General features: G+C 44.2%; 1 protein-coding gene across 1 annotated transcript in view; it reads left to right on the top strand.

Moving 5' to 3' along the window:
- Positions 1 to 26,565, top strand: part of SPOCK1 (SPARC (osteonectin), cwcv and kazal like domains proteoglycan 1) — a 664,044-nt gene that overhangs the window by 429,640 nt on the left and 207,839 nt on the right. Inside the window, 1 exon segment of the mRNA XM_075542692.1 lies at positions 26,181 to 26,307. Within this exon segment, the coding sequence (XP_075398807.1) occupies positions 26,181 to 26,307 (127 nt within the window).

Raw genomic sequence — 26,565 nt, 5'->3', positions numbered from 1 at the left:
CAACAAAATATTTATAAACAGGTAGGTGGTGGGATATAATGAGAATTAATATTTATTATAGAAAATGTTAGACCTTAAACTATTTGTAGGCTTTTCCATTCTTGTCAGTGGCTTTCTTTTTTGTTATTGCTATTTTGTTTTTCATTGTTGTTATTGTTTCGTTGGTTTTGACTTCCTTTGTGGTTTTATTTTGCTTGGCCTGGTTTTTGCACTTACTAATGTATCTGCATGTCTATGTAGATAAGATAGGCGGGATAAATAATTCAGAGATGAAAAGAAAGAATGGGACCAATGGTTTCAGGGGGATATGGGAGAAGAAGAGGTGGGAGAAAGGAAGGGGTAGGGAGTGGGGAAACCAAGCCAGGGACAAGGGAAAAACACGTGGGTGAGGGGCCATGGAGGATGATGTAAGATATGAAAACAATAATCTATAACTTATCAAGGGTTCATGAGGGAGGGTGGGTGGGAAAGGGAGGGGGAGAAATGGGGAGCTGATACTAGGGACTCAAGTGGGAAGAGAACGCTTTGAAAATGATGATGGCGGCATATGTGCAAGTGTGCTTGACACACTGGATGAGTGTATGGATTCTGATAAGAGATGTAAGAGCCCACAATAAAATTATTTTTTAAAGACATGAAAAAGTAATAACAATTTATAAATTATCAAGGGTTTGGGAGGTAGGGAGGGTGGAGAAGGGAGGAAGGGAAAAAATGAAGAGCTGATACCAAGGACTCAAGTAGAAAGAAAATGTTTTAAAAATGATGATGGCAACAAATGTACAAATGTGCCGGACACAATGTATGTACGTATATATTGTGCTAAAAGCTGCATGAGCCCCAATAAAATGATTTTTTAATTAAAAATATTAAAAATATGGCAGAGGAGAAATACATTAGGAAGTAGATAATGAATATATTGTTTAAACAATACTTAAAACAATCCAGCATATTCCCTTCCATTCTTTCTTCTAGTCTTGGGTGTTTAGAGTTCATTTTATATTTAGAAGAGCATTTTTCTGGTTCCATAACCTTTTGTGGATATCATTGTCAATACTTGTGTAGTATGATGTATGTAAAAATTCATTTGAAATAGATAAGAGAACTCAGAGTAAGTGCTAAAATTATAAAACTTTCAGTCAAAAATATAAGAGAAAAATCCGAGTGACTTTGGCTTTGGAAAATATTTCTTAAACAGAACCTACAAAAACATGAACTATAATTATAAGACATTAATAAATTGTATTTCAGCAACATTTTATTAATCTTATTGGCATATAATTTATACATCATACAATTGACTAGTTCAGTCATATTAAGAAGGGTTCTGCAAACATCACCACAATCAATTTTAGAACATTTTCTTCTTTCTTGTACTCATTATTGTTAGCCTTCCATTTCCACAAACTCACCTGCCATGTCCCTAGGAAATTATTATTCCAGTTACTGACTCTGTAGATCTACCTATTCTAGATTTCATACACTGAGGAAACATGCAAAACAAAATCAAGAAACAGACTAATGAAAACCTAAGAATCACGACCAAACAAAACAGAAAAATTTAAAAGGAAAAGAAAGAACAGGGTCAAAAGAGAGATCAAATGGCAAGGTGTTACATTTTACCCTCACTGCATCTGTCACAATCTGCTTTGCAATGCACTCTCTCTGAGAACAAGGCTGCTCCCATCTCAGGACTGTGGTGAGAGATGTAATCATGGGGGGAACCTGCCAATGGATTGGGGGCTTCCACTGTCCTCCATAGCCTTCTGCAAACTGGTGTTCAGAATTTAAGCTTTGATATGCTTCTCACCTCCAGATTTGGTTGTTATTATTTCTAATCCTTGGATCACACAACCTATTCTGCTTCCATCATACAGACCTAGTTGAAGCCTCACTTAGATGGCTGCTTGTTTTCCAACCCCAGTCACTATTCTTTCTGATCACCAGGCACAATCTGGTTTCCTCACCAGACTTTGCTGTAGCACTCACATCTTCAATGATCTCTTCATGAGGGTGAGTATTGAGTAGGGCTGTGTCATAAGAATTAAAAGTTCTTTTATTAGGGCCAGGATTAGATGCGAACCTCAAGTCCATTCATATATCTAACATGTATAGGTGTCCTTGGTTCATTTTAGACTAGAGACTTAACTTTAACTTTTAGAGACAGCATTGTTATTTTACTGAAGAACATTATAAATCATCCCCATGGAGCAGAGGGTAATTCTATTGATAGTACCAGTAGCCTAACCAGTAGTATAGGATTTAAAACACTGTTGAGAAAAGGAAATTGCTCATGTAAAGACCATATTTTTAGATGATACTACCTGAATTGTTGGCTTGTGCAGATTCAAAGCTTATGTGACTGGACACTCTTTGCACACACTGAACACAGGGAAGGCTGGGGGTAGGGTCAATCTTTCAGTAACACTCATCTACAAAGGCAGAGCCACGGCTGCTAGACAAACATATGTCATCAAGAAGCAAATAGAGCATTTACTACGGTCACCCAAGAAGGTAACATAGATTCAAATGAACATTTAGAAAGATGGATATTGCTACCTAGGAACTGACAGCTGTCAAGTCCATTCTGATTCACTGTCACCCTAAGGGACAGAGAGCTGTCCCATGGAGTTTCCAAGGTTGTGAATTTTTGTGGAAGCAGACAGCTAGACCTTTCTTTCATGTAGTGGCTAGTTGGTTTAAACGGCTGAATTTGTGGTGATCTGCCAAGCCCTCACCACCAGGCGGTGCCAGGGCTCCTTCACTAGTTGTTCTCATTGTCATGCAGTCAGTTGGGATGCACAGTGACCTCACAGCACAGCATAGAATTACCCCTGTGGGTCTCTGAGACTGTAACTGTTGGTGGGGATAGACAGCCTCATCTTTCTCCTATGGAGCAGCTTCTGGGTTTGAACTTCAGACCTTGGGGTTAGCAGCCCAAATGATAACCCCTATATCACCAGAGCTTCTTTAACATTTTAAGAAGCTGCCAAACTCTTTTCCAAAGTGGTTGTACCACCTTTTATTCCCAAGAGCAGTATATGACAGTTTCAGTTGCTCTACACCCTTGCTAGCACATGGTATGGTCAGTCGTCTTCATGTTAGCCCTTGTAATGGGTGATGAGCTCTGGCATCTCACTGTGGCTTTAATTTATATTTCCCTAATAACTAGTGAGGGAAAATGGTTTGGCGGCTTCTTAACGAGTTAAATAAGTACCTGCCAAATGGCATGGGGATTCTATTCCTAGAGAAATGAAACCTTACACATAAACGCTCATTTGTGATAGCCCAAACCGGACACAGATGGGCTCATGTCAGATGAATGGATATATTCATTCAATGGATTATTACTCGGACACAAGGACAAATGGATTGTTGATACATGTAAAATCTTAGAGACACCTCAAAACAATGATGTTGAATGAAATGAGCTAGAACTACAGCCAAAAGAATATATACCGGACGGTGGCATCTCCATTTAGAAAAGTCAAATGAATCGCTGATGAAAGAAAGCAGATCAGTGGTTGGCTGGTACCTGTGTAGATCCTTAGAGCTGATTATGTAAAGTGGGCTCGTAGAGAGAAAGTGAAGTCAAATTCTGAACCTTAAGTGCCAAGGTCCCAGGGTTCCCCAGGCTTGTGTGTGGGAAGAATGCTTTTTATTACAGCAGTGTATTATTCTTCCTGGCCTAGCCTCTAAAAATATTCTCTTCAGACCTTCTTGAAAATATTCTCTTAGTGGGCAGGGATGGACAGAAAGACATTTGACCTTCAGAGAGCCTTGCTGCGTGGGATTCTCTACCAGCCCAGTGACTAGTCTGATTTATTGTTCTGGGTGGGCAAGGGATGGGGAGGGGATCTCCCTACAGAGCAGAGAGCATTGATTTTACCTCTCTGTTGCCATTGATTTTCATTTGGAGAATGGAAAATTGAAGCATTTGTTTTAAGCCTTCCAGACAAGCCACATACTCAAATTCTGCAAGTGTATTGTGAACGGGAGGAAAGGCTGTCAGGATGGATCTTACAATATCTGAGTGCACCCTTCCGAGTCTTCGGGGAGCGGTGGGAACTAATCTGTTTTTAAATAAGGAACCGACAGTCTGGCTTCCCAGTGGGCTAGGCCTTTCTGATGTAATGGTCCTTTATCTCGGCTCCCCAACTATATGGAATAACAACTAGTTCTCTGCACCAGAGAAGAATTGAGATCCAGTCAAGGCGCTCCGTGCAGTAGACCAATCTGAGAGCTGTCTGTCTTTTATGTGAACTTGAAAAAAAGAATCAAAGTGTTTGAGGTCAGAGAGAAGTACATCACAGAATGTGCCTCAAATACCAAACTCTCAGAGGAAATTTGAAAGGATGACGGTTATTTCATCTCAGTTTTGTTTTACAACAAAGCACTGCCTCTCGCTACAGGGCTTTGAACCAGCTGATTATACATCCACATATTCGTTGCCGTTTGGAAGACGTGGCAACGTGAAGGTGGATAATTCCTAAGTGCCCAGATGGCTTTCTGATATTTCACAACTCACCACCCATGCGCCCACTACCCCCCCCCCGCAATTATTGAGCCAATTCCAACGCAGAGTGATTGAAAAACAGGCAAGAGCTGCCCCACAGGATTTTCAAGTCTGTGACTCTTTGAGAAGCAGATTTGTTCAACTTTCTCCTGCATGACGACTGGGGGATTCGAACTGCCAGCTTTTGGGTGAGTAGCTTCACCTGCTCACGTATTTGCCAATGACCAAATATGGTTGTGCCCACACTCATGACTACACTTTTATATCCGTGTAGCTTACATCTCATCACTAACCTCACTCTCAAACGCTTCGTCCTGGAGTCAATGCTTACCCAAAGTGAATGCCCTTTGAGTTGATGAGACTGCACATGTTTGCAGGAGTGGAAAGCCCCGTCTGTCTCCCTTAGAGCGGCCAGTGGTATCAAACTGCCAACCTTTCGGATCACAGCCCAATGTATGACCACTTTAATTTGTAGGCTCCGGGTGAATTGTGCAAATGCCTGTTGTGAGCTTGCTGCTATTGTGCAAACTGATTATGGAATTAATTTGGCTGAGTTTGGGATTTGTTCTCTTCTTGGTCTATGACTTTTGTAAAGGTAAAAGCATCACCCATGTCTGTTGTTTTGTAAATCCTTGAACTGACCAAAATGAGAGGAAAAGTGATGCGTGAAGCGTTAAATGGTCTTGTGGGCTCTCCTTACAGTCTGGTAGGTCTGATTTACAATCCCCAGTCCAAAGAGGGGCTTGTTCGGGTTCCACAGATAACTTTCCTGAGGACCCAGGGCCAATAGTAGGCAGATTTGGAACCGTTATGCAGGTTTCCGTGTCTCCAATTCCCTGCTCTTTGCCTAGGCAACATTACTTCCCCTGTTGCTGGGGACTCGTGGGTGTGAGCTCTTATGGGCTGACTGCACCCCCCCCTCCATTACTGAAAAGAAGGAAGGCACTCTAGAGGATGGATTGACAAAATGGCTCCATCAATAGGCTCGAGCATAGGAACACGTGCGAGGATGGAGCAGGATCATACATTGTTCCATTCTGTCAGACAGAGTGTCGTTATGGGTGGAAGCTGACTCAGTGGCACCTAGCAACAACAACAGCAATTCTAAAGCTGCCAACCAACGTGTTCCTTGTCCACAAATATCTGGAGAGTTCTCTCCAAAAGCCTTGTTCTTATAGAGGAATTGGTCTGGGTTTTGAGGTTGAACCTGTTTCCTCCTTTCTGTGTCAAAAGCAATAATTCTGGGTTTGCTTTTTTTCCTCCTGTGGTTTTTCCACAAGCACTAATTCAAAACCACATGCCACTGAAAGACATTTAATTACCTTCTTCTACCCCCACCCCCAAACAAACAGAACTACAGTGCGTCTCTGCCAAGGCTGAGGACCCAGCTGCTATTTGGGCCTTTACTGATCACGATTTCTATACTCAAACAAGCAAGCACTTGACTTCACTGTTCCTCCGTTTTCCTCTCCAGCCTGAGGGTATTGATGAACTAATCCTGCTGACCAGAGCTGCAGAAAGTAAAGAGAAATTGTACTGGAGGTATGAGCAATTGTGTGCAGGTTTTTAGTTTCTTAGAGTGGAAGACTGAGAGAGAGGCAGATCTTATATTGAAAGGCAAATTCCCTGGGCTAGTTTTCCAGATGCATTGGAAAATAACAAAAATAAGACTGGGACTGCCAGTAAAATTACAAGATACATATCTTTCCCTGCTTCAGTTTTCTCATTTTGGGGATTTTAACTATCCCACCCATGTCAATGTCATAGCCAAAGCCTAAGTAGTATTATGTCTGTTCTAGGGGAGGAAAACCAAACAAAAACAACTAAACACTCACTGCCATTGAATCCATGCTGACTCATACCTGCCTCAGTAGAGCAGTGGTTATATGTTGGGCTGTAATCCACAAGGTCACCAGTTCGACACCACCAGATGCTCTGCAGGAGAAATGTGGGGCTTTCTACTTCTGTAAATAAGTTACAGTCTCAGAAACTCAGAGGGACAGTTCTACCTCATCCTATAGAGTTGCTATGGGTATGAGGGGAGAAAAGAGACCCCAAATTCAAACACCACTTACTCTGTCTTAAGGAGGACAAAGACAAAAGAAAGACAAAGACACATCTTCCAGACGAAGGAGACCATCATTACCAGGCCATAATGGCACGTAAGAATTTACAGAAACGTGGCCACTTAAATAGGAGGTACGTGAAACTGTCTCAAAAGCAGGATTAGCAGCAGGTCAATCCATCACAGTTGCAGGCAGGAAAGGGATCATGATTGGGATACATGCACTAATATAGAAAGTGAAGCTTACAAGATTTTATTTTTTCAGGGCCCTCAGACCAAAGCCGTTGGAATAGCACTTTGACCATGTGGACTCTGGTACCTGAGACCCCATCAAGGACTCACCTTTGCACTTAGCCTGCCCCTCCCTGACTGGCCAAGGCAGTGATAGTGCTCCACTTTCCAACATGGTCTGCATGGCAGCAAAGCTGTTCAAGTGCCTTCTTAATGGCCAAAATGAACTTCCTGGAGGTGGAATCTGTATAGATTGGTCAAAAGGGATTTAAGCCTTTCACTGTCATTCATTGCTCTCCAAAAACCTAGTGCTCAGAATCTAAGCTCTCATTCTTGTCCAAAGTTGGTTGTAAACGTACAGGGATGTGTGACCTCATGAGGACTCTCCGGAGGTGTAATGGTCTCTGCCCAAAAGGTTGGCGTTAGAAACTGTGCCTGGGAGGTTTCTGGGTATGCCCCTCAAGGACCAGAGCCTCTGCCTTCCCAGAGCCCTCTCTTTACTACCTCCTTGCTCCCAGACTGTACAGCTGCAGAAGCCCCCTAGCAGAGAGGGCAATTCATATGGTCAATTGGTCCTAAAGCAATGTCTAATCATTTCATCTTTTTTTTTGAGCCATGTAGTTCATCAGTAGGAAATTGAGACTTTTTTCTGGTTGAATTCCCAGAGTCTACATGTGCCCAGTTGCAAAGGTGCTAATATGCTGAGCGGCTGTGGAGGTGGGAATGGCTGTTTACCAGGCCGGGGACTGATTAAGGCCGCCCTCTCGTTTCCTCCCTCATCTCCGTTAGAAAGCATTCAGAGCACTGCACTCTTTCTGCCAGATATGCTGGGGCCGCAGCTGCTGTAGTTATCGGTGTCTGTGCATATTAAGGAGTTTACAGATCGGCATATTTCATGTATCAGTTTTAAGTGGATTCGAAAGACGAGGTGGAGGTGGAGGTGCCCATTTCATAATAGATAATGACTAGGTGTAATTTCCTCCAGCAAATGGGTCTTGATGTAGATAGCACACAGGTGTGAATCACTGTATTAGCAAATCTGTGGTGGTTGGTTTTATTTGTCAACTTGGCTAGGCTGTAGCTCCTAGTTATTTACTCAAACACGAATCTAGGTGTTGCTGTGAAGGTATTTTGCACATGTGGTTGACATCTATAATCAGCTGGCTCTATGTAAAGAGATTATCCTCAATAATGGGATAATTTTTCATCCAATCAGCTGGAAGAAGGCCTTACTAGCAAAAGAATCTGAGGCTTCCGGGAAGAGAAATTCAGTCTCAAGGCTGCAGTATGTCAACTCTTGCCTGAGCCCCAGCTCCAGCAGCGCTGATTCTGCGCTGAAGATTTCACAATCAGATGTGTCTATTTATCAATTATCGATCGATCTATCTCTCTATCTATCATCATCCTTATCATCTACCTATCATCTCTTGGTTCTGTTTCTCCAGATAAACCAAATAGATACATCTCCTCTTAAACAGTCAGAAATAGATCATATCAAGGCTCCTGCAATTAGCTAATTATGATCATCTGCAGGTAGCTGGTGTGAGTGGGAGGGACTGACACTCCCCCACCCCCCACCCATGTCCTGCAGGCCCCTTGGTGGTGTGTCCAGGTGGACCAAGGCATCACTGGTTGTCTCACAAAAAGCATCTGCTTTCTTGCACAAGTGTTATCAGCTTACATGTTCACGCTTTAGCTGCTGCTTTAATTTGTTTAAGACCTCTTTTCGCCTTTGTTTTTAATAAATCTACTGTTACCAGCTTGCTGCTTTGCTGAAATTCATCAAGATCACAACTCATGGGTTTTCAGATTAGACATTTTATATCCGATTATTTCGACCAGTGAACCATGAAAGACATTCTTTATGGCTATCAGCCACCGTAGTAGGGCCCATCTGGGGCACTGCCCATGTAGGTTCGGGGCCAGAAAAGAACTCAGGATGATTTAGATGGGCATCCAAAGCGATCTTTGGAAATGCGTTTGCTTTAAATAGAATGTTCTCAAGTTAATGTCCTGTCTTTAATGTTCCTCATGGAGGGTATGGGCAGAGGGCAAGGCCTTCCATGCACAGAGGGATGGGAGAAATGAAAGTTAATTAGTTTGGGGAACCTTGGTACCTTTCCAAGATGCTCTCTTAAATGATCTTTTTCATGGACACACATTGAACCGGATGCTGCTCTATTACTGAGTAATGGGCGGCCCATTTCCCAGCCTGCCAGAGCCATGATTCTTCCGCAGCTGCGGGTGCTGGTTTGGCATGCTTCCAGCTGAACTGAAGTCCAGCTGACTGTTACGTAACGGAGAGAAGCACAATTCTAATTCTTCAGGTCTTCTTTATTCCTGGTCCAACTCTCACGGGCTTAGGAGGCCACTGACCAGACCACGGCTATGCGGAATGCCCCAGACAGGCCAAGGCCGGTGGGCTCCCTCCTGATCGTCTTAGGAACTTTGACAGATACTAGGGGAGGATGTACATGATGATGGTGATGAGCTTGTCATGTCACAACTTTGGCAGAACTACTGCTAAGGAACTGCACTGGTGATGGCGACAAAAAGATCACGAATTCCTATTTCACTAACTTGGAGTTTGATCATTTCTTTTAGACAAATGTTTGTGGAGCTCTTCCATTTGCCAGACCCATTGCTGTGTGTTTGGATTTCTGTGGGGAATAGAGAGTCTATCCGTGTGCAAATAAAGTCTCTGAGTTTGAAATGATCTAATGTAGTATCTAATAAACTGTGATACGCGTTAAATAGGGTAAGAGTAGGGTGCCGTTGGAGGTTGACTGTAGGTTGGCTGAGAGGTGAGACCTCTTGGGGAGGTGAAGCATCACCTTGGCAGGGTGGGGAAACGTGTCTTCGGCAGAGGGAAGAGCCTTTGCAGAGACCGCAGTTGGGGACGAGGCATAGGCGCTGGTGTCCGAGCAGACGTGAGAGGAAGGAGGCCTGCGCTGTGAGAATGCAGTGCCCGAGGAGGATGTGGCTGTGGTCAGACAGAAAGGGCTGAGGAGCCAGATTCTACAGTCTTAAAGACCACGGGGAGAGTTTTTGGGTCTCAGGTGAGGTGCAGTGGGACCTATTGTGTGGCTGCCAGCAGGAAAGTGACAGAATAATATGGCTCAGAATAAGTGAAATTTCCTTAAGTCCAATTCTGTCAGTCAGAATCTATGCTATGTGACAGGCACTAGAAGAATCTAAAGGTGGAGGGTCAGGCAAAGAGCCATTGACCTCTCCGGGCTGTAACTTCAAGAAGCGATTAGGGACACAGTGTGTAACCTAAGCGAGGAGTGGGAGATCTTGTGGAAGAGAGCTGGAGAGCCAAGAAAGAACTTCCTGCTGCAGATAGGGGTTCAGGAGATGAGGGGAGAGGAGAGAAGGTGCGACATTTACTACTGATTACAAACTGAGCTTCATCCATGTGGTCGGCATTTAGAAACCTCCAGCTCCTCCTTGGGAGAAGGATGAGGCGTTCTGGTCCCCAAAACACTTAGAGTCTTGGAAACTCACAGTTCTACCCTGTCCTGTAAGGGCACTATGAGTCGGCATGTACTCGATGACAATGAACTTGATTTGGTTTGGTTTTAAGAGGAGCCTTGGTGGCACAGTGGTTATGCATTGGGCTGGTAGCCCCAAGGTCAGCAGTTCGAAACCACCAGCCACTACCTCCACAGGCGAAACACAGGGTTTTCTACTCAGGTCAACAATTGTGTTGATAGTCACAGGGACAGTTCTACCTTGTCCTACAGGGTCATGAGCTTCAAAGCAAATAAGAATGCTATGGCTTAGGCCTATTGTGATTTGCTCAAGAGTAGACAGTGTTCAAATGCAGAGACGGGGAACCAAGACAGTGTTATCCCAGAGCCCATCTTCCATGTCAGAGTCACTCAATCCCCAAGCCATGTAGCTCCACTGAATCTCCATGGTCTTACTTCAGGATAACTACTTGAGAACCAGGGTCATGGCATTATTTTAAGGAAAGGGTTAAACCTAGTACTCAATAAATGTCGGTATCAAAGATCAATTTGCAGGTGGGGGTAATGATTTGATCAGCTATGCGTGTGCAAGAAGCAGCGCTGTTTGGAATGCTCTGGATGATGTTCATTGTGCTCACTGGATTCTCTCTGGACAGGGTCCACCCCCCAGACCGCCCCCCCCCGCAGTCATTCGCTCATTCCACTTAACTGTAATGACCAGATTCCTTATAGAATCTAAGCCTCAACTAGTTTACCTTTGTGTTCCTGGTGCCTTGGTCTCGGCTTGGTGTCCCAGACATCATAGGTTTGGGGATATGTTTAATGGGTGAATGAGCTAGTTAAATCAAGAGAGAAACCAGGGCTAGAGGGCTGGGCATCTGTCCCTAATCAAGGGTTCTGACAGATCAGAGAGTTTATATTGTGACGATCTGAGTGAGGGCCAGTGCTGTGAATGCCACGGGCGCAGGAAATGCATCTCTCCCTCCTTTATTTTCTGCATAGAGCCAATTGCATTCCTGATCACAGAGAAAATCGGAACCAGGCCTCAGTGAAACCCCACAGGGAAGCAATGGTGATTGTCAGCAGGATGTGAATGTGGTCCTCTTCCAGAGAGATGGCCCCAGGTGTGGCCCCTCAACTCACCCAGTGATTATGTCTTCAGGACCTTGCCTTTCCCCCACCCTGTCCCTGGGCTACCTGACAAGCCACCCCTAAAAGTCAGATGTCTGTGTGTCACTGGTTTGACCTTGATGGGGATCAGGGCCACATCTGTCCCTTAGATCCAATAAGTTCCTCAGAGCAGGGCATCTCTTTTCTTCAGAATGTGGCACAAAGGTCTTTGAACCGTCATTGAAGAGAAAAAAGAAGAAGTAGTGGTACACATGTGGGCACCCACGCTGCTGGGGTCCCTCTCAGGAAGATCTTCCACTGGTCCCCCAGGAGCTCCCCCATAATTGGATTAATCTCCCACTCTTCACTTGGGAGGTGTATGGACATGGCTTCGCTCTGAAGCCTCACTCCTCTGCCCCTCCAGCTCGGAATACACCCTTATGCCCTTCAGAATGAGATTAGACATGGGTGGTGTGGATGTACAAAGTCCACTCAGCCAGGAGGAAGCCCAAGGAAGGCAGCAGCCAGCATCTTCTGGGCTCCTCTTCCTTGTACTAGGGGTGGGTGGGTGGAGGGAAGGCCTGCAGAGCCTCAGCAATGAGCCACATAATGCTCAGGACAATGCTTACGCTCACAGGTGCTAGCTGCCAGGAGTGTGCCCCCAATACACATGAAAGATTACTGAGACATTCTGGGGAAGCATTTGGTTTCCTACAGAACTGCCTTCCTCCAATTTTAAGAGTTCCTCCTTGTGTCACTTTTTGAGTCTGTTATAGGTGAAAGTTGGTTCTCTCTCCCACCGCCCCCTCGTCTTTATGACCCTCTTGATTATTTATGATCCTTTGGTGATGTGGCTAAGCACTTCATGTCAAACCAACACTCAAAGCAATCCCTGATTGAACTCAGCAGAACTGAGGGCTGGAGTATTAGGTCACGTTCCTTCCCAGAGTCTGTGGGTGAGAACATACGGGTGTGATATTTCTTGTGAGAAATTTTGGTCTTATTGACTCCATGGCTCCATTTTGGGAAATACATATGGTGGAATTAAATAGAGATGCACATGAAGAGGCATATTAAAGCTGCTCAGTGCACAGTAGATCATAGTATTAAAAAATTGGGAGCAGCCTGCCACCTCTAAAACATTCTTAAATAAATCATAGTCTTCTATCAAATTTGCTTCCAATAGTTGGCCTAGCCTCCCCTCATATCACCTCTGGTAGCATGATAAATAGACAATAGGTAGCATCATGATAAACAGAGCAAAGATGGAAGTCTGTAAAGGATTTTGTCTTGCTTGGATCCACACTCAGTGCAGTGGAAGCAACAATCAAGGGAACAAACGGCACATGGCATTGGGTCGATCTGCTGCACATGAACTCTTTAAAGTGTTGAAAAGCAAGTATGTTGCTTTGAGGACTAAGGTGCACCTGACCCAAGTCATAGTATTTTCACGCACCTCCTATGCATGTGAAAGTTGAACATTGAATGAGGAAGACTAAAGAAAAATCGATGATTTGAACTATGGGGTCAGCAATGACTACTGAAGTACCATGGACCGACAAGAGGACAAACAGACCTGTCTTGGAAGACATATAGCCAGAGTGCTCCTTAGAGGCAAGAATGACTAGGCTTCATCTCACACATTTGGATGGGTTTTCAGGAAAGATTAGTCCCCGAAGAAGGACGTCCTGCTTGCCAAAGTGAAGGGACAAAGAGAAAAGGAGAAGCTGTGAGAAGATGGATCGACCCTGTGACAATAAGTTCAAGCATAAGAACAAGTCCCAGGATGGTGTTTGTTCTGTTGTACATAGAGTGGCTGTGAGTCAGAACCAACTGGACTGCACCTAACACCACCACCAACAGCACACCAACCTCAGAGGAAGGAATGCCCTTTGTCTTTGGTCAGCGTTCACTCATCTCCCAGCGGCGGCTTCAGCTTCTTTCTGTTGAGCCCTGACATTGGTTCAGGCTATTAGTTCACTGGAACGCATGGGTTGTCACTGTCACATGACTCTCTTGAGAATCATGTCAAGAGGTTGACTAGGTATGTGGGCAATGACAGCTAATGGATAAAAAACCGAAGTCCATGGACAAAGAGCTGGGGAGACAGGATGCCTATGCCCAGAGGCAGTACTGTGGCTATTTATCAGATAGGGGTGGTGAGCTAGTTCAGGCTTATTGTGCCAGCCTAGTCAATAAACACGTGGGATTAATTGAAGGGCAGAGAGATAAATGGCTTGGTAAACCTCACTTTTCTAGTTCTCAGGTCTCTAGCTTTCTGATGGTTGGAACAAGGTGCAGCTGCCTTAGTCAGTTTCCTGCTTCAGCTGACAAGACTCACTTCCTGCAAGACATCCCTGAGGAGAAGCCACATGAACCTACCCATATGCAGCCCTGGGTGCTGGAGCAGCCATGTGGAGATGCTTGCCAGCGCTGAGATGCTTACTGCAGTCAGCATCATTGCGTGTGTTTTGTGAGATTGAGGAGGATTTTGTAGATTGGTGTCAGACATATGGGCTAATGTTCAACTTAGGGGTTGGACAGCACTGGGTAGGGATGCTTTCTTAAAGTACCCTTACCCTTTATTAAAAAACTCTCTCTTATATCCATTGAGAAAGGGTGGGGGGCTCCTGGAAGACGATACACATTGGAGAAAACAGAGGGACTTGGTGCTTGGCCATCATCCAGAAAGCACCTTCCAAGGAAGGACCATAGAGGCAAGAAGGAGCTTTCACAGGACTGTGTCTTTTCGCTTTTCGCTTGGAGCAGGGGAAAGTTATGAAGCTGGTGTGGTTGTATCTGCCCTCTGCAATGCCTTTGGTGAATGACAGTGTGCTTCATTTGTGGATAACAATGTTCATATTATCCCCTCTGACACTATGCTTCTATAAGCTTCCCATCTATTGCTGCCCTATCCTAAAATCACCCAAATCCCGGATGCAGTCAACCCCCTTCCACTTCATGCTGCTGGCTTGCCCTTCCGAAGTCAGATCAAATGCAACCCTCCCAGAATGGGTTGCTTTGCTTCTGGTGACTGGGAAACTATTGTGGGTAGTTTTTGTCGCAGGCATCCACAATCATGAATTGTGCCCAAGGCACTTGTGCAAATACTTCCCAAGATGACAGCTTGAGAATGGGTGTTGGTATTGCACTCTCATGGGCACACCTGAACTTACAAACCATTCGCCAGGAGCTTTGTGAGCAAAACCTTCAGCTCCTCCTGACACCTCCTGAGAAGAGGCCGGGTTATGAATGCTCAGGACGGGGATCCCACATTAAATTCTCTGCCTTGGGCTTGCTTTATTACTATTTGATTTTTCTTCCAATTAGTGTGTCCATTGCTAAGGATTTCCTCTAAGATCTCCAGGCGAGAGAAAGAACTCTTTTTATTGGGTCAGTGCACAGAAAATAGCAGCAAACACCAAATCGAAGATGAGTGCCGAAGGTCAGGGGGAAAGCAACTCCTTGTTAGGAAGCCATGGACTTTTAAAAGAGAGTCCACCACTATGTATTATCCTAAGGAAATAAGGGATGTTGGCTGTTCATTTACATTTCCCTAATAGCATGCTATTACACTTGTGGCTTGGCACTTTTCATTCACGAAGCAGAACTCCAGTGGGGTCTGTATGAGTATGGGTGAAAAAGACAGCTTTGCGTGGAGACCCCAATGGCTGTGTTTGCTTAATGAGGTGACTGAAAATGCCACTGCCTGTTCCACACAGAGCCCCTCAGTGTCCCCTGCCCCCCACTATCACTCAGGTGATGAGAGGTGACTGCAGAGGCTGGCTCCCACCAGTTACCGGAGTTTGCATGATCACATCAGCCTGCTAATCACCAGGCTCTGATCAGGAAATGGTGGGCAAGGTGTCTTTAGGACTAGAAGTGGGCATGACTAAGATTCCAGGGCACATGCATACATTTGTGGAAAATCCCATTACCTCTTACTTTTGCTTCCCAACCTTTGAAGCCCTCTCATATGCATTTGGTTTCAAATCTAAGGAAACCTTGGTTCAGGGAATTTCCAGAACTTTGTGGGAAAACACCAGAGGTCTGATTTTGTGATCTAGCAAGTTACTTCCTCACTTTACGTTTTATTCAAATTGTCCACACAAATTGTTTCCGGAATATTGAAATGAACTTGAACGCTGAACGATTGAAATTCTAGGCCTTAGTGAACTGAAATTGACTAGACAGCCGCTAGGCCAGAGAGGGCAAATGGAAGAGACTGGCATCACATTTCTTGTCAAAAAGGACATTTCAAGATCCACTCTGAAGTAAAACACTCAGTGATAAGATAATCAGTTACTCCTACAAGGAAGACCAGGGAACACAACTGCCGTTCGCATTTCCTCACCAGCCATGAGGGGGAGTGCAGTAGGAGTTTTCTGATGAGGTGGTCATAAGCTGGCTGTTAGCAGCAAAATCAACAGGCAGAAATCACCAGTCTCTCTGGGGGGAAAACTAGGCTTTTTACTCCCGTACAGAGCTGTAGTCTTGGAAATCCATTGTATTGTTTGGATGGCAGTGAGTTTTGAGATTAATGATGAAAATTGGAAGTTTTTACCAACTTCTGTGATCTGAAATTTATCAAAAAGTGCAATCAAGCGCATTGAATGTAAAAGTTGGAGAGAATAGAGGATCGGAAGTAGGAAAATAACCCTTGGAAATAGACATGCTACTGGGGATTGCATGGTAGAATTTTGCAAAATAAATTATTCGTTCGAAATACCATTTCAACAGCATAAATGATGACAACACACACACACACATGAACCTTATCAAATGGAACACACAAGAATCAAATTGACAACATATATGGAAAAAGATGATGGAGAAGTTCTATACCTATTAATATAAGGCCAAGGGCAAGCTGCGGAACAGCCTTTCAATTGCTTATATGCAGGTTCAAGTTAAAGCTGAGGAAAATCGAATGAAGTCCACAAAAGCCAAACTACAACCTTGAGTATGTTGCACCTGAATTGAGAACATCTCAAGAAGAGATGGTATATGTGTTGTACGTGGATGACAAACAATCCGACTTGTGGGGATGGCATCACGGACGTTATGAAGAAAACAACGGTCATTAAAAAGATAGGAAAGAAACAAAAGATCAAACTGTATGTTAGAAACGTGCTCTTGAGCATAGAGTAACTAAATGAATGGGAGAAATGAGGATGGAAAAGAATTGGAAGTAAGACTTGAAAGGGCGGCTCAAAAGAAATCGAGTCAAGTATCATGATGAACTGTGCAGAGATCTCAAGTTAGAAAGTCCAAAAGGGAAGACACGCTCTAGCATTTCTTGAGTTAGCTATACTAAAGGAAAAAGTTCAAGCTCTTTATTGGCAGAAGATTTGAGTGATGCAGGAAGCATCTGAGAAGACGGGAAGGATATGCATTCATGGCACCAAAAATAATGGGTTGACAGTCAACCATTCCAGAAGAGAGCATATAATCAAGAGCGGATGGCAGAGAAGGAAGAAGTCCAGCATGCGCCCAAGGCACGGGCAGAAAATCAGACTCCAGGAATTGATAGAACCCCAATGAAGATGTTTCAGCAGATGAATGCAATAGTACAAGAACTCATTTGCACATGCCCAGAAATTTGGAAAGCAGCTACATGGACGAGTGAATGTAAAAGATCCATCCCTACTCTCATTCCAAAGAAGAGTGATCCCACAGAATGTGGAGATGATCAAATGATATCATTCAAATCACATGCAAGTAATTGTTTTTGCTGAAGATTGCATGCTTGATAAATTTCAATAGGCAGCTGGCAGAACGTCAAGCCAGACTCAGAAGAGGACATGAAACAAGGAATATAACTGCTGGTGGCAGATGAATCTTGCCTGAACGCAGAGATCAGAGATTACCTGTGTTTGATTGACTATTCATAGGTATTCAACAATGTGGATCATAACAAATTGTGGATAATAATGTAAAAATTGATAATTGCAGGACATTCAGTTGGCCTCATGTGAAACCTGTACATATACCACCAGGCAGTCTTTTGCACAGAACAAGGCCAAGGGGTATGCCAAGGCTGTCTCCTGTAGCCATATTTATTCAGTCTGTATGGTGAGCAAATAACTCACCAAGCTGCACTCTATGAAGAATAGGACATCAGGACTGGAGGAAGACTTATTAACCTACAGTATGTATATGACACAACCTTGTTTATTTATTTACTTTTAGTTTATTTTTTAATCATTTTATGGGGGCTCATAAAACTCTTATCACAATCCATCCATCCATCGTGTCAAGCACATTTGTACATTTGTTGCCATCATCGTTCTCAAAGCATTTGCTTTCTACTTGAGTCCTTGGTATCAGCTTATTGGTTTCTTCCCTCCCACTCCCTCACACCCTGATGAACTTTGATAATTTATCAATTGTTATCATTTTGTCATGTCTTACACTGTCCTATGTCTCCCTTCACCCACTTTTCTGTGGTCCATCTCCCAGGGAGGGGGTTATATGTGGATCCTTGTAATCAACAACCTTGTTTATTATAAGCAAGGATGCCCTTAGGAATGAAGATCAAAGCCTACGGCTATTGAACTGCTCATCAAAATAAAGATTATAGAAATTATAATTGAACTTAGAAGCAACATCAGGATAAACAGAAAGATTGACATTGCTTCCTTTCACTTCACTTTCAATTCTTCATTTCACTTTGATCCACAATCACTGCCCAGGCAGGAGAGCAGCAGTCAGGGAATCAAATGATACAGCATTGATCAAATCGGCTTCAAAATACTTCTGAAGTGGTTTTAAAAAAGCAAAGGGGTCACTTTGAGGAAGCAGATGCTCCTGCCCCAGCCTATTGTGTTTACAGTAGCCTCATAGGCATGGGGAAGCTGGACAATGGATATAAGGAAGAACTGCATTGGGGGAGAATGAAATACACCATGGGTTGCCACAAGAACAAGGAAATCTGTCTTGGAAGAAGTACAGCCACAATGCCCCTTCACTCAAGGATTTGGGACACGTTATGAGAAGAGACCAATACCTGCTTCAGGACCTTACACTTGGCAGAGGACTGCATAAAAGAGGGAGACCGTAGTGAGATGAACTGACATAGTGGTGATAACAATGGGCAGCAGCATCTCAGTAGTGGTGAGCGTGGCGAAGGTCTGGCAGGGTTGCGGGTCAATGTGAGATGGAAACAGTCCTGAGGCTTCTAACAAGGACAACTTGTAAATGTAGAGTAGCTTCTCGCCACAGAGAGATTTTTAAGGACAATTCAGCAGTCTTTGAAAGCCTGTAGTGCCTCAAGACATGAATGAGAATAAAAAAGTTAAAGTATGCCCTTCCTCAAATAAATTTAGTCATTAAGAGGCATTCAATATAATAATTATATATAATAATAATAATTACATGTAAAACATGTTATTGAAAATGCAGCTAATATAATGCCAGCATTATGCTTGAATTCCTTGTCAGATTCTCCTACATAGCAGGTATTGAGGAGGTTGAAAGAGGAAAAACTCTCTCGGATGTTAGTCATGTTTGCAGTATCTATACCTTCACTTTTGAAAGCTTTGCTTAAACCAAGCCAATGCTAAGTTTATGCTGATCCCGGCATGTTACAGTGTGTTACAGTGTGTTACATGTGTGTTACAGTGGAGCACTTCTCTGAAGGGTTGTCCGGGCTGTTCCCATTCAGAAGTAGAGCTCCCGGTCTTTCTTCTGTGGCTCCCTGGCTGTGTTTGAACCTCAGTGTTTAGTGTAGCCATAGAGTGGAAACCATTTTGCCAGCCAGGTCCCTCTGCTTTCATAGACCCTCACAATAGACGAATGTGAAAATTTAGTTCAGATAGGATTGATCTCACTTCCTGGTCTCCCCTGAAACCTTAAAGGACTGGTCAGGGGGCTTTGATCTAGATGAATATCCTCTTCCCCGACCCCCTCCTTTCTGCGTGGGGCCAACTTTCTTCAATTCACTGGCCTGGACAGACTGTTCGTCTTTGAACTCTGCTATAGAACAGAAAAGGCAGTCAGGCAGAGACTGGAAGTATAGTTTTTTTTGGAATTCTGAAAATGCATTTCTTTTAAGATGATTTTTTTAAAAAACAGGCCAGCAATACATGGTTGTAAGAGAATCAAATGACAGGAAGATATTTAAGCAAAATAGTAGCAGTTCCCTCTCTTCTCTCTCAGTCCTGTATTCTGAGGGTATAGTATGTGGTTAGTGTGTGTCCTTTTAAATACTTTTCAATTCACTTATATATGTACATACCGTGTTTTTCAAAAACTCTCCTCTGGGCTCTCATCTATGCGGGTGGGTGTTTCCTCCTCCACTTTGGCCATTATATAATTCAAATGAAGAAAGGGTCATGGTGTCCCTAATTGGAATGAATGATAGTCCAGAGGTCCACACCAGAAGATCTCTATGATTTTTAAGTTACATCCCTGCCAGCCACATATCTTTTGGGTGACCCTGACTCTGCGCTAACACTTGGAAAACATCTACTTTCTGTAGGGATTAACAGGTGTTTCGAATCACTTGGAGAGTTCTTTGGAGCATACCAATGGGCTAACCACTCTTTACTTGAGGGCCTCTTTGTCCATCCTGATATGGCTGATATAACTCTTGTCTTCCTCACCCAGGCTGAGCACATGGGACCTCGCTGCATCACTACTTTGGCTTCCCAGGGGTTGGCTCTCAACTTGAATGAGTAGATTCCTCCATCCTGATTCCTGGGCTTTGCCTAGTGAGGGTGGACCCTTTCTGTCCCTCTACCACATCATCCTGTTGGGGCTGATGGAAGGCATAAATAAATGAGACAGTTGATGTACTAGCTCAAAACATATTAGCCATTAGTAGTGGTAGTCATAGTATCAACAACAGTTTAAGAGGTACTCAGTAAATGTGTAGCTGCTGTTATCTCTATTGCACATCTGTTCTTTTACATTTCAACAGCACATCTTTTGTACCATCATGAGTGACTAGGAGCACTTAAGACCCCGAGTGCTACAGAAGCTCCCCTCTGAGACCGACTACTCTTTCCGCAGGTCTCTGCTAGCGTGTGTGGGTTCATTGGACCCCCTTTGGAGAGGAGCTGGTGTCTGGGACCATCTTCATTTGGACTAAGAATGAGACTCGTGAGCCCATGTATACCAGGATGGAGAATAGCTCACGTGGGAGCCTGTCTCTTTCATCAAAGCAGCTTTTGTAAATGACACAGGCCATTATGCTCTTCCTGTGTAATTTTATGACTTAGTATAATGACTCAAATAACCCTAACAACAGAGGAATTATAGCGTCATTTTACATGACAGATTATTTCAATGGTTAACATGTTTTTCATTTCAATTAACATTCATTATTTTGTCTTTGGTTCAAAATAGCCACCATGTCAACTCTGAGTATCTTCCATCCCTACTTTAGAAGCAATTAGTTTTGATTTTTCAAACAAATTCAGGTCTGGTTTTGAATGTGCAGTTTAATATTAACATGAAAATAAACACCTGTAATCCTGGCTGCCTACAAACAACCCATATATTTCTGGGGGGAAAACAGATCATTCTTGAGTGTTTTTTATTTTAAATTATTCTTCTGATCTGACAAATTTATCTTAAAACCCCAGTGAGAGAACACAAACCCCAAACTAAACTCACTGCCGTGGAGTTGATTTGGACTCATAGTGGCCCTGTGGGACAAGCTCCAACTGCCTCTTTATGGGGCTAACTCACTCTTTATGGGGCCACAAAGCATGGTTGGCACCTCAACATACAACCACGACACTGCCGGGGCTCCCTGAAAAAGCCCAGCAGGAGGTCCTATGACCAGGTCTGCTTGCATTAAGCCTCAGCTGTTCCTTCTGATAAATGGGCCTGCTTGTGGCATCTGCCCTCAGAGTGGCTTTGCGTCTAAGGAACTGAGGGTTTCGCATTTAGGCAGTTAGCATGGCCCATAAGCAAAAAACACAGAGTGCTGCTGCTCTTCCTTATGACGTGGATTTGCTTTATTACTCCATCAGCTATGGATTTGCTTTATTACTCCATCAGCTAGTCATGTGTAAAGTAAAGCAGTTCTGCCTACAGTGCACAGACGTGGTAGGACGTACAGCATGTTGCGTAACGAGGAATGGGGCCTCTGAAAACCGGAAGAAAAAGTGAATAATTCTATGACTTATATTTTAGCATTAATGCCCCATGCCATCATTAAAATATTTCAGACATAGGTTATTTGAGTTTCACCCAATGGTACTGATATGAAATTTTTATCTATACATGTATTTTATCAATTTAAAATGTATTCTGGAAGTCTCTCTCCTGCTACCTCCTAGCCACAGACACTGGCTATGAGTTCACTCTCCCTAAGCTCAAGGGAAGGGCTGGGTCACTCTCTGTCCTAACTGTGAGAAGCCCCAGGGGAGAGACTTGCCTTAGTTAGTGGAGACCAGGTAGGATCCCTGCAGAAAGACTGGAATTTCACTAGCCAGAGAAAAGTGGAGGTAGGATGGAGAAATGCCAGTAGGAATGGTGTGTTAGGGCAGAGAAAAATCCACATAGTGATGCAGAGACACAAGCTCCGTATGGACCTCTGGGGAAGAATTGAGAGTGAGTGAGTGAGTGAGCTGGTCTGAATGAGCCTGTGAGTGAGGGAGTGAGTATGTGAGTGTGGGCATATTAGGGAGGGGAGTAGAGGAGGCAGTGAACTTGTGAAGGTAGACTATGACAGTTTAATCCTTAAACCAGGTTTACACTATACCTGAGAGGAATGGACGAGAATCCTTGTCGAGTAGTGGGTCACACAGTGGGCTGCTCATTGCAAGGTTAGCAGTTTGAACCCACCAGCCACGCTGTAGAAAGAGAGGAGACTTTCTCCTCCCATGGAGATTTACAGCCCTAGAAACCCAAAGCGTCAATTGCACCTTGTCACATAGGGTCTCTGTGAATCAGAATCGATTGGCAGTGCTTTTGATTTCAATGTTCTGGCCAGGAGTGGGGAGAAGATGGAGCTTTAAAGAGGGAAGTTATGTGATCAGGATGGTATTGAAGAATCATAACTCTGCTTCGAAAGTATAAAAGCTGGGAATGTTGGCAGGCTTTTAAAAACCAATTGAGAGTAAGCAGTTGAACAAAGAGGGGGAATGCCAATGATCTGCTGATTTCTTGCCTGTTCTGCATGGCAGGGGTCTTGCAGGTTGGTGCAGGGCAGTGGATTATGTAATGTGTCTCTTCTAGCCAAAGTCTCTAATTTCAAACCAGCAACCTTTGCCTGCCTGGAGCAGGTAAGAAGGCGGGGAAGACAGTAACGTGTGCGTAATTGTGAACAGGATTACCTAGGATGCCATCTGCTATGTATAGGAAATGAGCCCTCTGAGAAGCAGGAGAGGGATCTCTCTACCAAGTAACTCCTGTAAAATTCTGCGGGACACTTTCCATCCCTGTCCCCACCTCCTTATTGGTAAGATCAAGTTGTTGGAGGAGCTGAGTTTGGGAGTTTTCTGGTGCTGGCATTTGTGGCTTCACGATGGTCTGCTGTGTCGCTGTCCCAGTGGTCAGCACATAGAGCGCAGGCCACCATCGGGCAGGGGCCGTCTGCCCATTCACGAGGCACCAATGGCACCCGCCAGCTACACCTCTTTGACTCTCCCTCGTGAACTTAATTTAATGGTGAAGTGCAGGTCCAGAGACAGAGATGACTTGCCATTATCTGGTGATTGATGGCTCATTCCAGCTCTCCCTCCAAGTCATTGACTCGGTGTTCATTCCTCCCTTCCGCGACTTTAGCTAAGCTCCCCGTGGGTGTCTTCCCTCTCAGGCATCATTGCGTGTGGTTATATCCATTCTAGCAAAGCTGCCCACTCTTTGGAATGTATAGCCCCTTTCTGGGAACTCATAACAAGCATTGCCTCAGCTGTGGGCATGCATGCTGGGGACTGACCCAGGAGAGGGGCTGCCACACGGCGGGACGTCTGCTTGCATTTGCTGATTCATTACCGGTGTCAGACCATCTGCTGTGTGAATGATGATAAATGGACAGTGTTCCGCTGAAGGAATCACGTACTCTACGCTTAACCCCGTGCCGACGGCCTGCGCATGCGCTGCATGGAGCCCCGCTCCTCGCCGTCCCTTTGTTGATGGTCCAGAATAAACCTTGAAAGATTAAGATAGGTTTCTCAAAGGATAATAGGATAATGCCCCTGTCATTTTTAAGCGCAAATGATATATTTTCCGCCCAGAAGTAGAGGTAAGGGCAAGGTAGTTTGCTGTTTTGGAATCAGGGAACCCTTGACGAGAGAACACTTCTGATTGACAAGTAGGTACCCCGAAAGAGACTGAGAGAGATTAGAGAGGAACGCCCCAGCCCTGCCTTCCGGCTGCAGCTGTGGGGAGGTCATTATGGACAGACCCATCACCATCCGCATGAATTTGGACAAGACTCTTTCCCTCCCTGGGCCCCTCACCAGCAAAATGAGTGGGTTGGATTAAATGTTATCAAAAAGAACAATCTCGGCATTTCTACTCTGGTTCTTTGGTAAGAGAAGCGTTGTTACTATGGCCCATGCAGTCTGGATTCCTAATGGCCTCACGGCTTGTGTTGTGGGTACATGCTGATCTTCTTTGATGTCACCTTTAGAAGACTAGGCAGTTAGAAAACACCCCTTTCTCCTCTCAATGCCTCCCACAAATGGCTAGGGCAGGGGTGAGGTAGAAAAATAATAAAATGACTTTATTCATCCCCCTCTCTTACTCACTCTTCTTCATTTGGAAGAGGGTCCCAAGCCAAACCAAACTCACAGCCTTCCAGTCAGTTCTGTCTCCTAGACACCCTATGGGACAGAGTGAAATGCCTCTTGTGGGTTTCTGAGGCTGTAACTATTTACAGGAGTAAACTCATCTTTCTCCCGAGGAGCAGCTGGTGGTTTTGAACTGCTGACCTTGTGTTTAGCAGCCCTACACATAATCCACTAAGGCACTGAGGAGGTTACCACAAATGGTAAACCATTATTCCCAGGTTGGAGATTCAGTGCAAAAAATATTCCTACTTGTGGCCTAGTGATGTGCTTCTGGGGAGTTAAATGTTCTTTCAAGCGTAGTGATGTCGGATGAAGGCATCTATCTATGGTAATGATAATTTTACCCTCTATATTACCATCTACTGGGGCATATAATATTTTTAATAATGGTTATCAGTTTTACTGATAACCCGAAGCTCCATCTTGAGGACTGGAACCCTGAGACCCAGTGGGTCAAGAAGTACAAGGCCACTACCCAAAAGGTTGCTGGTTCCAACCCACCAGCTGCTCCTCAGGAGAAGGGTGAGGCGGCCAGTTTCTGTAAAGATTTACAGCCTCCAGAACCCAGCTCTACTCTGTCCTATCCGATCACGGTGAGTCAGAATTGACTCCACAGCAAAGGTTTGGTTTCATTTATACTGGGAACTTTACTTACATTGGCTCATTTAATTCTCATAACATCTGCTAGAAGTAGATGCTATTTTCTTTCATTTTATAAATGATGAAACAGAATTACAGGGTTTGATATTCTGCCTGAGTTCATACAGAAAAGAAGCGGTGGAGCTGAGATTTGAATGTGTGTTTCTGATTTCCAAACCCAAACATTACCATCAGTTTGGAACATCTCAGGGGCACAATAATCACCTGATTGATGAGCTTTCCAAGAGATACCTGCCCTCCACCTGGAACTCAGTCCTATGGCCCTGACAGCCACTGCATGTGTCTGTTGGGAAAGCAGCTTTGGCTAAGGGAGAAAAGGGTGGCAGCAACTGCAGGCCTTTATTTCAGTGGTTTATGATCCTCTGATGGGGCTCCTTCTGTGGACACAAGCCATCCAAATAGCGCCATTTATCATTATGACAAAGGTTAGAATGGTGGGAGACTCAAGCGGGAATGAAGGAGTAGAATTCTGATTATCTTAGCAGTTGAGAGTGACATCACCTCAGAGCCTCTGTCGAATGGCAAATTGGAAGCTGGACTGAAATTGCTTTAAAATGTAACCAGAGACAGTTTTTGCTACAGCAGTGATAAAATCGCTCGGTTGTGTTTGGAGATACTTTCCTATCTGAACTGCTCTCTGAGTCATACGTGTGTCGTGCATGCAGACGGCTGCCCATCGGAACCTCCTGAGCCCCGGAAGAGTCCTAGACTCTGAGCTGCTGCTCTCTGGGTCTGGGATACACTACTTTGTATACACTACTACTGCACCACATAGTGACATTGATTACACCATGATACCTAAAGCTTTAACAATGTGATATGATGTCTTTCGATGTCAATAAGTAACGCCTTATAGTAATTTCAATAGCTACATTATTTTCTTTGGTCTCTCTGGTGGATCGAACTCAGGGCTCTGAAACAAAATCCTCACCTCCATGAATGAGTCTGAACAGAAAGCGCCTTTAGGAATCACCACCTATTTGACCAACCCTCTGTGTAATTTATTTGGGGTCTATGAGTGGTGCAAGGGAGAAAGATGAACTTTTCTGTTCCCATAAACAGTTATGCTTTTGGAAATTCCCAGGGCAGTTCTAAACTGTTCTATAGGATTGCTATAAGCTGGCATCAACTCGATGGCAGGGAGTGAATGAGTGAGTGGCACAAACAAGTGCTTAGCTGCGAAACAAAGGCTAACCATTGACATGTGGAGCTAACTTCTACCCTGACACATGGGGTCTCCATGAATTGGGCTTGATTCAGTGACAACTGGTTCTAATCTATGTCTTTGATCTTTTTTATTCCAGAGACCTGGCAGAAAGATTTGTGGGAACTGGTGTTTCAATTAATTTATACCCCCTTTTTTTAACCACCCTTAGGCAAAAGAAGGGGAATGTGGCCCACAAACACTGGGTTGGAACTTCAAATCTGGTTAAGTGCAAGCCCTGCCCCATGGCCCAGTCAACCATGGTCTGCGGTTCTGATGGTCACACCTACACGTCCAAGGTCAGTCGACTTTGTTGTCTTTTCTTGTCAAAAATGCTGTGTCTACTTTTTCTGACAACTGGGTCCGGTGATGCTGGGTGTGCCCCAAATAGTGGCCGAGAGAAACTACCATATGAGCAGCCTCAGCGAAGACATCTGATCACAGAAACATGCAAAATACAAATGTTATGTCCTGTGCAGGGGGACTACTCAAGATTTAGGGGGGGGGCAAATCAGAGAGTAGTGAAGAGCTTCTTGGAGAAAGTGACATAACCAGAT

This window comes from Tenrec ecaudatus, chromosome 2, assembly GCF_050624435.1.
Source record: "Tenrec ecaudatus isolate mTenEca1 chromosome 2, mTenEca1.hap1, whole genome shotgun sequence".
Taxonomy (NCBI): domain Eukaryota; kingdom Metazoa; phylum Chordata; class Mammalia; order Afrosoricida; family Tenrecidae; genus Tenrec; species Tenrec ecaudatus.
Note: the sequence above shows the minus strand (reverse complement) of the source record. Positions and strands in the feature narration are given on the sequence as shown.